Here is a 14,215-nt window from a genome sequence, read left to right on the forward strand (position 1 = left end):
CTTCCTGCCTTCTTGTTTAAATTAAGGCTTTATTTTTTAGAGCACGTTCAGGCTCCCAGCGGCACTGAGGGGAAGGTACACAGACTTCACATATACCCCCTGCCCCCACTCGCGTGCGATCTCTCCAGCTGTCAGCATCCCCGCCAGAGTGGTACCTGCGTCCCAGTCAGTGAACGGACACGGGCACCTGATCGTGATGCCTCGTCAGCAGCCGGCATCCACAGTTTACCTCAGGGCTCACTCTAGGCCCGTACGGTCTGCGGGTTTGGACAGACGTGTAATCCGTGTGCCCGATACTGAGAGTGTCACACGGAGTAGCTTCACTGCCCTGAACCCTCTGTCCCTCCCGTCCCCCCGACCCCTGGCCCCCACTTGTCTTTTACCGTCTCCACGGTTTTGCCTTTTCCAGAACGTCACAGACTTGGAATCCTACCGTGCGTAGCCTTTTCGGACTGGCTTCTTTTACCTCGTAATATGCATCTAGGGTCCCTCCGGGTCTTTTCACGGCTCGACAGCCCGTTCCTACTTAGTGCCGACCCACATCCCGTTGTCTGGATGGACCGCAGGTTGTCCGTTCACCTGCTGACGGACACCTCGGCTGTTCCAGGGTTTGGGGGCTCTGAATGAAGCCGCTGTGAACACCCGTGTGCAGGTTGTCGTGTGGACCCAAGTTCTCATCTCCTTTAGGTAAACAGCAAGGAGCGTGACTCCAGGATCACGTGGCCAGAGCATGTTTAATTTTATAAGAACTCTCCAGACTGTCTTCCAAAGTGGCTGCCCCATTCCGTTTTCCCACCAGCCACGAGCCAACGTTCCTGTGGCTCCGCATCCTGACCAACATCGGGTTATTCGGTGCTCTGGATTTTGGCCGTTCTAGTAGGTGTGCGGGCGGATCTCGTCTTAATTTGCATTTCCCAGATAACATGTGATGTGGAGCATCTTTTATATGATTGTTTGCCATCTGTTTATCTTCTTTGGGGGACTTGTCTGTTAAGGCCTCTGGCCTGTTTTTTAATTGTGTTGTTTGTTTCCTTTTTTTTTTTTTTAATTTTTTTTTTCAACGTTTTTTAATTTATTTTTGGGACAGAGAGAGACAGAGCATGAACGGGGGAGGGGCAGAGAGAGAGGGAGACACAGAATCGGAAACAGGCTCCAGGCTCCGAGCTGTCAGCACAGAGCCCGACGCGGGGCTCGAACTCATGGACCGCGAGATCGTGACCTGGCTGAAGTCGGCCGCTTAACCGACTGCGCCACCCAGGCGCCCCTCTTTTTTTTTTTTTTTTTTTTAATTTTTTTTTTTCAACGTTTTTTTATTTATTTTTGGAAGGCCTCTGGCCTGTTTTTTAATTGTGTTGTTTGTTTCCTTACTGCTGAGTTTCAAGAGTTCTTTGTATACTCTGGATAACGTGGGTTTTTTTTTCTTTTTTTAAGTTTATTTATGTATTTGAAGAGGGAGAGAGCAAAAAAGGGAGGGAGAGAGAGCGTCCCAAACAGGCTCCTTACCGTCAGTGCCAAACCTGATGCAGGACTCAAACTCAAGAACCGCGAGATCCTGACCTGCGTCTGTGGCTTGTCTTCTCACTCTCTGACACTGTCTTTCACAGAGCAGGAATTTTTTAAGTTAATGAGGTCCAGCGTATCAATGATTTCCTTTCTGGATGGTGCCTTTGAAGTTGCATCTAAAGATGGGCAGCATACCCACGGCCATCCAGGTTTTCTCCTGTGTCATCTTCTAAGAGCTTTATAGTTTTGCATTTTACGTTCAGGGCTGTGATCCATTTTTTTTTTTTAAAGATTTTGGTTTTTTAAGTAATCTCTCCACCCAGTGTGGGGCTTGCACCCACAACCCCGAGATCAGGAATCGCACACCTCACCAGCTGAGCCGGTCGGTCGCCCCCGGTCTGTGATCCACTGTGAGTGAATTTCTGTGAAGTGTGTCCGGGTGTGAGCCTACGTTCTCTCCCCCTTTGCGCGTGGGTGACCAGCTGTCCCTGCCCGTTCGTCGGAAAGGCGGCCTTTGCTTCTTTGTAAAGATCAGTTGACTATTTATGTGGGTCCCTCCAGTCCTTGGTGTCGCGGCTGATCTCCACGAGTCCTCCAGGAAAGCACTGTTTCTATCTTGTCCACCATCTTGGTCGGGAGGAAGTTCCCTGGGGCCCCGCTTGGCTCTTCCTGCCGTAATGACCCCGCTGGTCGAGGCGCTGAGGTGAGCGTCCTGCCACAGATCTATCCCAACGTACAGGTCGGATCCATAGACCTGCCGGGCCCGGGGGAGACGACTCAAGCCACGGCGCCTTCCTCGCGGACGCCCCTTCTGCGAGCAGAGGACCCTGACGCTGCTGCAAAGCTGCGGGTGGCGGTGGCAGTCTAGATGCCACCCCCGGGGGCCCTCTGAAGGTCTACACCCCTCCCCCCGTTGCCCAGTGTGCGCTTCATTCAGCTACAGGGCCACGGACCCCTCTGAGGAAGGACTGGGAGAGTGTTCGGCGTGGGGACAGAGCTTGTGGCTGGGTCCTCCTCCCAGAGCGACTCCGTCTTTGACTTTGGCGCTTGTCTGGGACCGAGGGCGACTGTGACGGCTGACATCAGATATCTGCTCGGCAGACCTGGGGTTATTCCGACTTTACAGATCGAACGGTGCCCCACGCACTGCCACGTGTCCCATGGCACGTCAGAGCGCCCCGGCCACCACTCTGCCCTCTGCCTGTCACGACGCCACCCTGCAGCCGCTTAACCGCTTCTCTTCCCGAAACGGGTCATTCCCCTCAGAGTCGCCACTGAGCTCCGCGGTCACTCACGAGTGTCTTTCTTCCTTTTGTCTTTTTAAAGTAATTTTTCAAATGAGCTTGTTTATTTTTTGAGTGAGAGAGTGGGGGAGGGAGGGAGGGAGGGAGGGAGAGAGAGAGAGAATGAGAGAGAGAGAGAGAGAGAGAGAGAGAGAGAGAGAATCCCAGGCAGGCTTCGAGCCACCAGCACAGAGGGTGATGCGGGGCCCAAACCCATGAACCGCAAGATCACCACCCGAGCCGAAGTCAAGAGTCGGAAGCTCAGCTGAGCCACCCAGACACCCCTCTTTTTTCTTTTTTCTTTTCGAGTGTATTTATTTTGAGAGAGAGAGAGACCGAGCACGAGCGGGGGAGGGGCCGAGAGCGAGAGAATCCCAGGCAGGCTTAACTGACCGAGCCGCCCAGGCGACCCCACAAGTGTCCTTCTTACTGTTTTAGCGCAGGGGGTGCCCAAGGATCCCAGTCAGGCGGAGGCTTTACAGACTCACATCAACCGTTTCCTGCAAAAAAAGAGTTTTTTGAAAGCCGGCTATTTCTTCCTGGAGCCGGCTTGCACTTCCCCGCCCGTCTGCTCGGACCCCTGGCTCTGATTATGGGCCGGTGCGGTGAGAGGTCCCGGGGGCCTCGCCTCTCAGGGCGGCCGCTTCGGCGGAGGCCACCGCCTGGTTCAGAAGACCGGCCTCCTCTGACACGGAAGCGGCTGCGTGGCCGGGGCGGTGTGAGAATGCGCAGCAGAGGGGGAGAGCAAGCCCCTTCTCCCTCCTCCTGCCTTCGGCCCCCTCTTGTGCCCCAGTTCCACCATCTCCTGCCCACGAGAAGCCCCCGCTGTCACTAGAGGGCCACGGTGGTGTTTTGGGGCCCCGGTGCTTGGTCCGAATTCTGGCCCCTGCCCTCCCTCCGGGGCCGAGTCCCCCTCGCAAACGGGGCCGTTGGGGAGCTTGGAGGCGGGTTGACTGCGAGGGGCTCAGGGCCCCCCCCCCCCCCCCCCCCGAAGGCATCCAGGCCTCCTGTTCAAGCACAGGTGCCGGTCTGGTTCGTTGCCACGCTGCTTCTTGCCACGGATCACGGGCATCTCACTTCCTGCTGGCCAGGAGCTCGGTACCACGGTCAAAGACGAGAGCGGGACCAAACTGATCGTGTGATTGTATCTTTTAGGGTCTGTTCTGGTACCAGGTACTGTCCCTGTCAGAATGCCCTCCAGGAAACAGAAGCTTGCTAAAATCAGAAGACAGACTTTAAGAGGACAGTTGGTTGAACAGCTGTTGGGAGTCTAAAAAATCAGGAAGGGAACACGGAAGCTCACAGAGATAAGCCTCAGAAGTGGCCGTCTTCCCTGGGCGGGCAAGGGGCTGTCGAGGGGACGGCCCGAGCTCCGGGGCTTGTGGGAGGCCGGTACCTGGGCGGCTGTGCAGGCCAGGAGCCCAGCGGCGGGCCCCCAAGAGCTGGGCTTCCGCCTCCCGAGTGGGCGGCGGAGGCCCGGCCTCGGGGCACCTGCAGGCTGCCGAGGGCCGCCTAGATTTCGGAAGGGTGGCCGTCCCAGACCCCACACTCAGGACGCGGGCGAGACTCACTTCAGTTGTCACCTCCCCAGAAGTCAGAGCCTGGACCGCCTTCGCTACACCCGCGTGGAGGCAGGGGTGGGGTGGGGGGGCCCGGGATGATGGGCCCCCGCGGGGGCGTCCCTGCCTGCGTCTCTGGTTACTTCATCGGGCTCCTTTTGCAAGGCCTGCGGCAGGGGCGGGCGGGCGAGGTGCCGGGCTCATTGGCCTGCTCGCACCACTTGTGTATTTCTGTTGTGTGATCATACCTCCGACTTCTGAAATATGTTTGTCGCTTTGAGCAGTTGTGTGTTAAAAGTAACAGTAGTGACAACCCAGAAGAACTTTTTTTATTTTTTTCATTTTTTACCGTTTAGAATTGTTTTAATGTTTATTTATTTTTGAGAGAGAGAGATAGAGTGTGAGCAGGGGAGGGGCGGAGAGAGAGGGAGGCACAGAATCCAAAGGGGGCCCCAGGCTCTGAGCCGTCAGCACAGGGCCCGACGCGGGGGCTCGAACCTACCAACCACGAGATCGTGACCTGAGCCGAAGTCGGACGCCAAGGCGCCCAGGCGCCCCGAATGTTTTCTTTTTAAAGCTTATTTAAGTAATCTTTACATCCAGGGTGGGGCTCGAACTCATGACCCTGTCCGTCTGCTGCGGTACGAAAACTGAGGAGCTCAGTTCCTCCACTGTGCCGTGAATCTACACATCCTCTTAATTATGCTATCTTTTCTTTGATTTACTCTTCTGGTAGGAAGTTCACAGCTCTCCCACTTGGCTTTTCGTACAATAACAGCGACGATGAGGACACTGATCGTCACACTTCTCGCATGCTCACTGCGGGTGAGGCCCCGCCCTAAGTATTTTGTATCCGACTAACAAATACAAAGAACCAAAGCCAAAACCCCGCGAAGCAGGTGGGGACGGTGGTGGTGGTTTTCCGACACACGCGACCGAGCCTGGAGTTGGTGCTTATCTGCCTGTCCTGCGTCTGTGAGATACAAGAGGTCGTTTTAACAAGGTCTCGGGCAGCCCCTGAGGCCTCCATCTGGGAACTTAGGGGTGTTCATAGCGCGTCGCTCTCTCTCGAGGACCCCGTAATTCTTGAAGCGTCCGTGTTCTTCCGATCGGATCTTCTAGCGATGGGAGGATAGAGACAGAAGCGCCAGCCGTCGGGGGGCGCCGGCCGGAGGGACCTCCACAGCCGATGGTCCCAGCCGTGCAGGACAGGCGCACGACTATGAGATAGCACCCCCAAGCCCCACGCACTCATACAAATTTGAAGCCGTGCCAGAAAATCAAAGGAAAAAGCAACAAATCACCCACGCGCCCCGCCGTTCGGAACGAGGCAGCGTGGACACGCGTGATGTCCAGTTTTCTCCCCCCCCCCCCCCCCCCCACTCCGCCCCGGCCCCCTGTGCGGCTCCGGACGACTTCGCGCGCCGGGAGCCCTGGCCGGCGGGGTCCGTCTCCCTGTCTCGCCTCCCCTCACTGTCTTTCATCCCTGTGGTTAATCGTGGCTACCTGGAGTCTACCGGGGCCGATGGGAGGGTCGTGCCCAGTCACGGGAGAGGGCTCCCCAGACCCGGCCCTGTCCGCGGCTCTGTCCTCGACGCGGGGCTGAGTTCTCACTGCGCGTGTCCCTCAAACGTCCCCTCAATGTTACCCCGCGCTATTTGGGATTTGAAAGAGTTACCGTTTCCATCCGGGTGTTTGGTCCTCGAAGTGGGGACTTGCCCGCTTTCCCCTTCTACTTGCAAAACAGCCCCTTGTGCTCTGAGCTCGTCTTTGTCAAAAGCAGCCAGGGGCGCGCTGCCAACGTGTGCTCCCGCCTGGCCTCCTGGCGCCACAAGTTCACGCGGTGCCTCGTGTGTCCCAGAGGGCGTCCTCTGCGCGCCCCCCGCCTCGGCCCGAAGCCCAGGCCACACGGTTCAGTCTGAACGTCTGCCACCTGCTTCTGACTCGGTCAGGATGGGCCGGGTCTTCAGGAACAAGTTTCTTGGTTTCAAATGGCAAAAGCTTACTCCCCCCTCGGGCTCTGCCGCGCGGCCCGACCCACGGAGGAGGCATCGCCCTCGGATAGCGCTCTGCGCCCTCTGACCGCGCGGCGGGACCCACGCGCGCCGTGAACATTTGCTTCCACGTACTTTATCGTTTTCCTCCTCTGACACGCGGCTTATGGTAAAACATACTTCAGAATTTCTAAATATATGGGTATCCCTACATGATTTTTCCTTATTTGATCTTAACCTTAACCGTGGTGACAGGTGATGAGGTTTGGGGGTGACGGTGGGGGGTCCGGAGCCCACCGCCGAGAAAGAACCCTCGAAGTCGTCTTTGGTGCAAGAAGGTGATTTTAGTAAAGCCCGGGGCCAGGACCCGAGGGCAGGGAGAGCTGCCCTGGGGTCGTGCAGAGTGACTGCTCGTATACTGTGCGGTCGGTCGGTCGGTCGGGGAGATAACCTGAGGAGGAAGTTTCTGGAAGGGATTTCCACATGCTAAAGAGGATTCGAGATTCCTGGAGGCCCAGCTAGTGTCACGCTGAGGTGGTTTTCCCTCTAGCAAAGCATTAGCCCTGAGGCAGGAGGGAGTTTCTGGAGATGAGGCCATTGAGAAGACTGCCTTTTTCTTGGAATTTACTTGGAGACTCAGGCCCTGCAGGACTGTGATCTCTATCGGTTAAGCATTGGTTTCCTTTCCTCTCCTTTGTCCTGAGGAATGTCCCACATAACCCATGATGTGGGGGGGGGGGGGGGGGGAAGGTGCTAGCTTGTGCTGGGCCCCGGCCTGCCCCGTGCTCCCTGTCAACAGGGTTCAGTGGTGACAGAGTCCCGCGGTGACGGGGATCGGTGGTGACTGGGTCCTGCATTTTCAACATGTCGGCCAGGCAGAGTGTTAGCCGTAAAATAGACGTTTCCTGTGTCGTTACACACGTTATGGTTTTATTTATTAACGTTCATTCAGTTTTGAGAGACAGAGAGTGAGCGGGGGAGGAGCAGAGAGAGGGAGACACAGAATCCGAAGGAGGTTCCAGACTGAGCCGTCAGCACAGAGCCCGACGCGGGGCTCGAACCCGTGAACCGCGAGATCATGACCTGAGCCGAAGTCGGACGCTTCACCGACTGAGCCCCCAGGCGCCCCCCTAGTGCGATTTTAGATTCGTCGGTTTCTGTTCATAGTTTTGCTCGGTGCATTTTGAGGCCTTGTCAGCAGAGGTGGACGTCTTTGTAAGAGCCATACTGCCTGGCAGACTGCTCCCTCCCCTTCTGGAATGTTCTTTAGCTCTAGAGACGCCTGTTGCCTTAGACTTTACTTACCACTCGCAGTTGGGCATAACTTTGTGTTTTCTGTTGCTGCCTTGACAAATGGCCACAAACTCAGTAACGGAAGACAGCTCGCGTGTGCCGTGTTGCACTCCTGCGGCCCGGGCGTGTGCGTGTGCCTCCCCGTGGCCTTCTCGCGGGGCCCACAACAGCGGTCCCCGTCTGCCAAGGGGGAGCCCTGTAGAGCGTGGGGTAGCCGCGGGGCGCAACGCCCACCGCCTGCACCACACGGACGGCACCCCTGTTCCAGGGGAGGGCGGACACGGGGCCCAAACTGCTGGGCGCCACCCCAGGCGTGCCTGCCAGTGTTTCTATACTGATCCTGCTGCGGTCACCTGTCCTGGAGTCTTCAAGTCCGGTGGGACTGTCCCCCGTCCTGACAGGGCGCGGGCCTCGGCACTTTGAACTACCCCTGCCCTCCTCTGGGCACATGCCCCGGTGTTGTGCGTGTCCTAGCTCAGCTGTGTTTGCGACGGCAGCGCTGTCTGGGGAGCATCTGCCCCGCACGTGCGTTCTCTCCGTGGCCCCTGCCCCTGCCCGCACCTGCACCCCTGCTGGGCTGCTCTGCGGCTGCTGAGGCCCTTTTGTGTGTCCAAAGGTGTGTTCATTTTGCCTTAATTTTTTTTTTTTATCCCTTTGAAGGCAATAGACCTTTTTTCCTTTAATTTGAAGACTTTTCTTGCCGTCTTTAGTTTTTAGCAGTTTTACCGTGGCGTGCTGTGGGTGTGAGCCCCTGTTTGTTTTCCACGTCTTTTGTTAGTTTTGAAAAGTTTTCTTTGAATGTTGCTACCTCATGCCTGTCCCTTAAGCTTGCAACTTGAGTTACGCGTGTGCTAGACCTTTCCTCTGGCCTCTGCACCCTTAACCTGGTGTCTCCATGTGTCTCGCTTCCAGTTTTGTTCTGTTTTCAGCTGTGTCTAATATCCCATTGAGCTTGCTCATTGAACTCTCAACTTCAGGTTTTATATTTTTACCTTCTCAGATTTCCATTTAGTCCTTTATTATTATCGTTTCCAGTTCTCTGCCCCAATTTTTTTTTATTAAGTTTATTTATTTTGAGAGAGAGGGAGAAAGCGTGAGCAGGGGAGGCGCAGAGAGGGAAAGAGAGAGAATTCCAAATAGGCTCTGCCCTGTCAGCACAGAGCCCAACACGAGGCTGGAACCCACGAACCGTGAGATCATGACCTGAGCAGAAGTCGGACGCTTCACCGACTGAGCCACCCAGGTGCCCCCCATTTTTTTTTAATGTTTAAAAAAATTGTTTTTTAATGTTATTTATTTTTGAGAGAGGGAGTGAGACTGGGGGAGGGGCAGAGAGAGGGAGACACAGAATCTGGAGCAGGCTCCAGGCTCCGAGCTGTCGGCACAGAGCTGGACGCAGGGCTCGCGACCTGAGCCGAAGTCGGACGCTGAACAGACTGAGCCACCCAGGTGTCCCAAAGCTTTTTAATTTGTCTTTAATTCTGAGAATGTGTCACTCAGACATGAGGTCCGTGTCCAAGAACTCCTTATTTGCTCTATCTGGGTTTCTTTCTGTTGTTCATTTTCTTTTTCAGTGAGATGGTGTTTCTTCATTTGCCTGATGATTTTGGTACGTGGCACCCAAAACACTCTGGGGCAGGCATGGGGGGCGGGGGGCGGCGGGGGCGGCTCCAGATCTGGATCCCGTCAAGGACTGATGGATTTGCTGGGGCTTCTGTTCCTCGTCCCCAAGACTGGCTCCTTCAGGGCCCCCGCCCAGCGTGGTGCCCCGTGAGATGAGGGCGCTCACTGACATTTGCGTTTCAGGGAAGCAATGGGTCCTTTTCTTCCCGTGCGGCTCCCAAACTGCCTTCTGTATTTCCATTAGCTGAGCCTAAGCCCAAAGCCTTACGGGCGCGCTCCGGATCGCATGCAGGTTCTGTCCCCCTGGCGCCGCGCGAGTTGCCCGACGCCCTGCTGGGTCTGCGGCCCCCTTCCCGGGCCGGCCGCTCCCCCTCCCCCCTTCCACTCGCACCTGCGACGCAGTCATGCTGTCCTCCTGTGTGTCGGTCTGAACGCCCCGCTCTGCCACTGGGAGAAGAGTCCCTGTGGATCTTCAGCTCCTCTTTTCCCTTCAGTTCTGTGGACACCAAGTCCCTGACCCGTGACCTTTCCTGTGGCCGGAAGTGTCTTAGGAGAAGCCCCAGTCGGCTTCTCTTTCCATCCGGAGGCTCAAGGAGCTTTCTGGCTGTTGTTTGAAGGTTCAACGACCTAGTTGCGGCGCGCCTGATGCCAGAGGTCCGTTTCCCGGTACGTTTTTCTCGCCACCCGTAAGACTCAAGTCAGGAGATCTGTTGGTGTTTTATCTCTGGAACGCGGAGACCACAACAGGGAGACCTCCAGAGTCTCGAATTATTCTCACGTTTCATTGTTCTCGCCTCCCTTTCTACGCCGTCTCCGCTTATCTTGTCCACTTTCCGCCGCACCAGCTTTCTGGCCGCCCGGCCTCGCTCACTGTCCCCGCCCCTCGACTCCTTGTCGCACCGAGTCCCTCTCAGGCTCTTCCGCGGCTCTGGGCGCTTTGGGTGAGCGGCCTTCGTGGCCCGACGCTGCGAGGTCGCGCTGCGGTGGCCCTGCCACACTCAGGCGTGGCTCCCGCCCTGCCGCTCTGGCGCACGACTCCAGGAGCACGTGCCGAGCACTGAGTAAGTCTTGGGAGCCCGCAGGGGCCCCGTGGGGTGTCACCGTCACGGTTACCCCGGTTTGCAGAAAGGGACGCGAAGGCCCAGAGAGGTGAACCCACCCGATCTCAGGTGGGCAGGGGGCCAGGGCACGGGGCGCGGACCCTCGTCCAGTGCGGGTCGGGTTCCCGTGCCCTCTGCGGGGTGCATAGCCCCCCACGGAGGCTGCGTGGGGCCTGGAGCTCGGGCCGCAGGCACCTTGGGCTCCCTCTTCCGAGTCCCCGTGGGCTTGTGCCCGCCGTGCCCAGCCCCTGCATGCCCAGGCGGGGCCTGTGGGGGGCACGTGGGGGCTTCTCTGCCCGAGGCCATGTTTCTCACCATTCCTCCGGTGCCAACTAGCTTCTCCGGCTGGTCTTCCGCAGCGGGGGTCTCTGGGGGTCCCAGCTGTGTCTGGGGTGGGGCAGGTCAGGAGTTGGGGGCCTAACTCTACTCTTGCCTGTGGGTCCTCCTCCACCTTTGCTCTCGGCCGGTGGACTATTCCCGAGCGGCCACATTTGCCAGTCTTAAAGATTTTATTTTGAAGTGACCTCTACACCCCACATGTGGCTGGGACTTACAACCTTGAGATGGAGAGTCACTGCTCTACCAACCAAGCCGGCCAGGTGCCCCTGTGTTTGCAGATTTTAGAACATTTCTGTCCTTTGGTGGGGTGAACCTGGAGGTCTGGCACACCTGGTGTTGGGGTCCCAGCGGCTGCGTGACCGCGGCTTGGAGGGGGCCAGGAGCCCCGAGCCCTCTCTCCACCCCCAGGGCCCGCCGCGGAGGATGGAGCGGCCACGATCATCCAGTGCGCGTTCCGGCAGCTCCTGGCCCGAGGGGCCCTGGCCCGCCGCCGGCAGGAGCACCGCAACTACCTGCAGCGCGTTGAACGGCTGGAGAGGGAGGTGAGGCGGCCGGGCTGGCTGGGCCCGGAGGTCCGATCCCAGTGGCGGGAACTCTGCACAGCCGGGGTGTGACCGCGGGCGGGCCCGTGACCCGGGGTGCGCGACTCCCCGGTGCGGGTCTGCCCGCAGGCCTTCGTGGCCCTGGTGCGGAAGGAGCAGGAGGCGGCGCGAAGGCGGCGGGAGGCGGAGGAGGCGGCCGGGCGGCGGCGGCGGCGGCGGCAGGAGGATCGACAGCGCGGGGCGCGGCTGCGGGAGGCGGCCTTCGCCGGAGACCTGGGCGAGATCAAGGCGGTCCTGCGGGAGGTGGGAGGTGGGAGGTGGGGGGCGCGGCGAGGGCCGGGGTCGGGGCGCCCCCGGGGCCCGCGCGCAGGTGGACGAGCTGCTGACTCGCGAGGGCGTGGGCCACGACGAGGCGGGGTTGGCGCTGCGGAGGCGGGGGCGCGTGGCCCTGGTGGAGAGCGAGGACCGCGGCGGGAACACGCCGCCGTCGGAGGCGGCGGCCGGCGGGCAGACCCCGGCCATCCGGCTGCTGGCCGAGCGGGGCGCCAGCCCCAACAGCAAGGTGGGCGCGGGGGCCCGGGGCGGGGGGTGGGGGGCGCCCGCGGCCCCCGGGCCTCGCTCGGGAGCCCCTCGCGCAGGGCGCCTACGGCCGGACGCCGCTGTACCGGGCGGCCTTCGGGGGGCACCTGGAGGCTGTGGAGGTGCTTCTGGAGCTCGGAGCGGACCCCCGGGTGTACGCAGAAGACGGCAGCACCCCGAGCAGGTGTGTGAGCGTGGCTGGAGCACCGCCTCGCACCGCCCTCCTCGGTCGTCGGCGGGGGGGGGGGGGGGGGGGGGGGGGGAGGGGGAGGGGGTGGCCCCTGGAGCCGGGGAGGCTTGAGACGAGGGGGGCGCCAGCGGTGTCCTGCGGACAGCCAAGAACGGGAACCGAGGGCTGGAACCCTCAGTGCCAAGGGTGACCCGGGCAGTGGACGCCTGCTTCTGCAGGGGGCCTGGGGAGGGAGGAGGGACGGGGGGTGGGGGTGGGAAAAGGAGACCTGTTTGGTCTCGGGAGGGAGGCCCGGAGGACCCTCGGCGGTCCCGGTCTTTGGGGGGAGCTGCACCATGACGGTCAGGGCTTCGGGGGCCCTCGGAGGGTGAGCTGTGACAGCCGCACCCTTTTCTCTAAACGGGAGAGTAACCGAGCCTCCTCCCGGGCCAGGCGGAACACAGGACACACGTGCTGAGCTCCTCACCGGTGTCGTCTGTCACTAGGTGGCCTCCCTGGACGCCGTGGTTAGTGTGCTGGGGTCCTGGGACCTAGGCCTCACTGAGGCCATGCTGCAGAGCATGGAGGCCGAGCGACAGGAGGAGGCACAGGCCAAGCGGTGCGGCCGGGGGAGGGTGGGGGTGGCGGTGGCGGCAAGGGGCGGCTCTGAGCGGGCTGTCCCCTCCCCCACCAGCCTGAAGTCTCGAGCGCAGCAGCTGGCTAAGGAAGGGCGGCGGCGCCACAGAGAGGTGAGGGGAGCCTGGCCGATGGGAAGCCGGGGGCGGGGCGGGAGGCCCCCTGCAGGCTGCTGGCCCCGGAGGGAGGCGCTGGGAGGCGCTGGGCCGGTGTGCGGGGCTCCCGGCCAGCCTCCCCCGAGCCCTCCGGCCCAGCTGCAGCAGGCCCACTGTGAGCTCAACCGGAGGATCGCGGAGCACGACGAGTGTGAAGGGAGGCGCCTGGGCCACACTGAGCTCACGCTGCAGGTGGGCTTTCTCCCTCTCCGGCCTGGGGCTCTGGGGCAGGGGTCTCCTCCCTCCCCACCCCCCAACGGGGGTGTCACCTTTCAGCAGCAGCCTCCCGGGGTGGAAGGGGGCCCGCTATCCCCTCCTTGGGTGTATGGGACGCCCTGTGTGGAGGTGTAAAGCCTTGCTCTGAGCGGAGTGGGGCCCCTCCTCCAGGCCATCAAGGACGCGGAGGCCCAAGTGGACAGGCTACGTCTGGAGGCCCCGAAGGCGGAGGAGACGCTGGCCATGGCCAGGCTGGAGCTGCGGGAGCAGACCCGGGAGGGTGGGCGGGGCTGGGGGGCGGGGCCCACTCCTGGGCGAGTGGGGGGTGGGGGCTTTGGGTCCCCCTGCCTCGCGGCCACCATCCTGCGACCCCGCAGGGGAGGAGGAGGAGGCGGCGGCGGGCCCCGGGGCTGAAATGCCAGGTCACTGAGCTGCACGACGTACTGATGAAGGATGTGGGCGACTGCATCCGCGCGGATGGCAGGTCAGTAGCCTGGGTTGGGTGATGGTGAGCGGAGGAGGGTTTGGGTGGACGGCGGTGACCCGGTGGCCGCTCCCAGGTGGCCTCTTGTCATCGACCCTTCGGGCCAGGCGGCCATCTTCCTGCGCTACCAGGACACCAACTACGTGGACGCGGTGAACCCGGACCACTTGCGGCCCGAGAGGATCCGGCTGGCGCTGCTGGGGGCGCTCAGGTAAGGTGGGCGGAGGGCAGGGGCCCCTCCGCCGGCCCCTCACCCACCCGCCTGCCCCGCAGGTACGGGAAGCCGCTGGTGTTCGACCTGTGCGACGTGGACCTGTTCCCCGCGGTGCGGCAGCAGCTGGAGTCGGTGCAGCCCGGCCTGGCGCAGGAGCTGCTGGGCCGGAGCTGCTGGGCCGCGGGCTCCTGGAGCGGGAGCGGTACCTGTCGCTGGTGCGGCCGCCGACGGCCCCGAGTACGGCCCCGCCGGGTTCCAGGAGGCGCGCCTGCGGCACTTCCGCCTCCTCTTCGTCACCAGGGCTCAGCGGCCGGCCGTCGGAGGAGCAGCTGCGGGTGCTGCTCCCGGTGCGCGTGCAGCTGCCCCGCGGGGGCCTCTAGCGCCCGGCCCAATAAAGTCGGCCCCGGGATGCGGGGCCGTGACCCCCAGGACCGTACCCGCCTCCCACTGTGTGCACGCCACCCGGTGTGGGGAGTGGGGCGGGGTGTGCGTGGGGGCCCCGGATGGAGGGCACGCTGCTCCCGGG

General features: G+C 61.0%; 1 protein-coding gene across 1 annotated transcript in view; it reads left to right on the forward strand.

Moving 5' to 3' along the window:
- Nucleotides 1-14,117, forward strand: part of IQANK1 (IQ motif and ankyrin repeat containing 1) — a 20,381-nt gene extending 6,264 nt beyond the window's left edge. The window contains 14 exon segments of the mRNA XM_058698972.1: nt 11,103-11,236; nt 11,366-11,539; nt 11,607-11,798; nt 11,875-12,003; nt 12,491-12,733; nt 12,875-12,967; nt 13,163-13,271; nt 13,369-13,391; nt 13,393-13,475; nt 13,552-13,686; nt 13,749-13,842; nt 13,845-13,911; nt 13,914-13,996; nt 13,998-14,117. Of these exon segments, the coding sequence (XP_058554955.1) occupies nt 11,103-11,236; nt 11,366-11,539; nt 11,607-11,798; nt 11,875-12,003; nt 12,491-12,733; nt 12,875-12,967; nt 13,163-13,271; nt 13,369-13,391; nt 13,393-13,475; nt 13,552-13,686; nt 13,749-13,842; nt 13,845-13,911; nt 13,914-13,996; nt 13,998-14,069 (1,631 nt within the window). The 3' untranslated portion in view covers nt 14,070-14,117.
- Nucleotides 14,118-14,215: the final 98 nt, after the last annotated feature.

Source organism: Neofelis nebulosa, chromosome 14 (assembly GCF_028018385.1).
Source record: "Neofelis nebulosa isolate mNeoNeb1 chromosome 14, mNeoNeb1.pri, whole genome shotgun sequence".
NCBI lineage: Eukaryota > Metazoa > Chordata > Mammalia > Carnivora > Felidae > Neofelis > Neofelis nebulosa.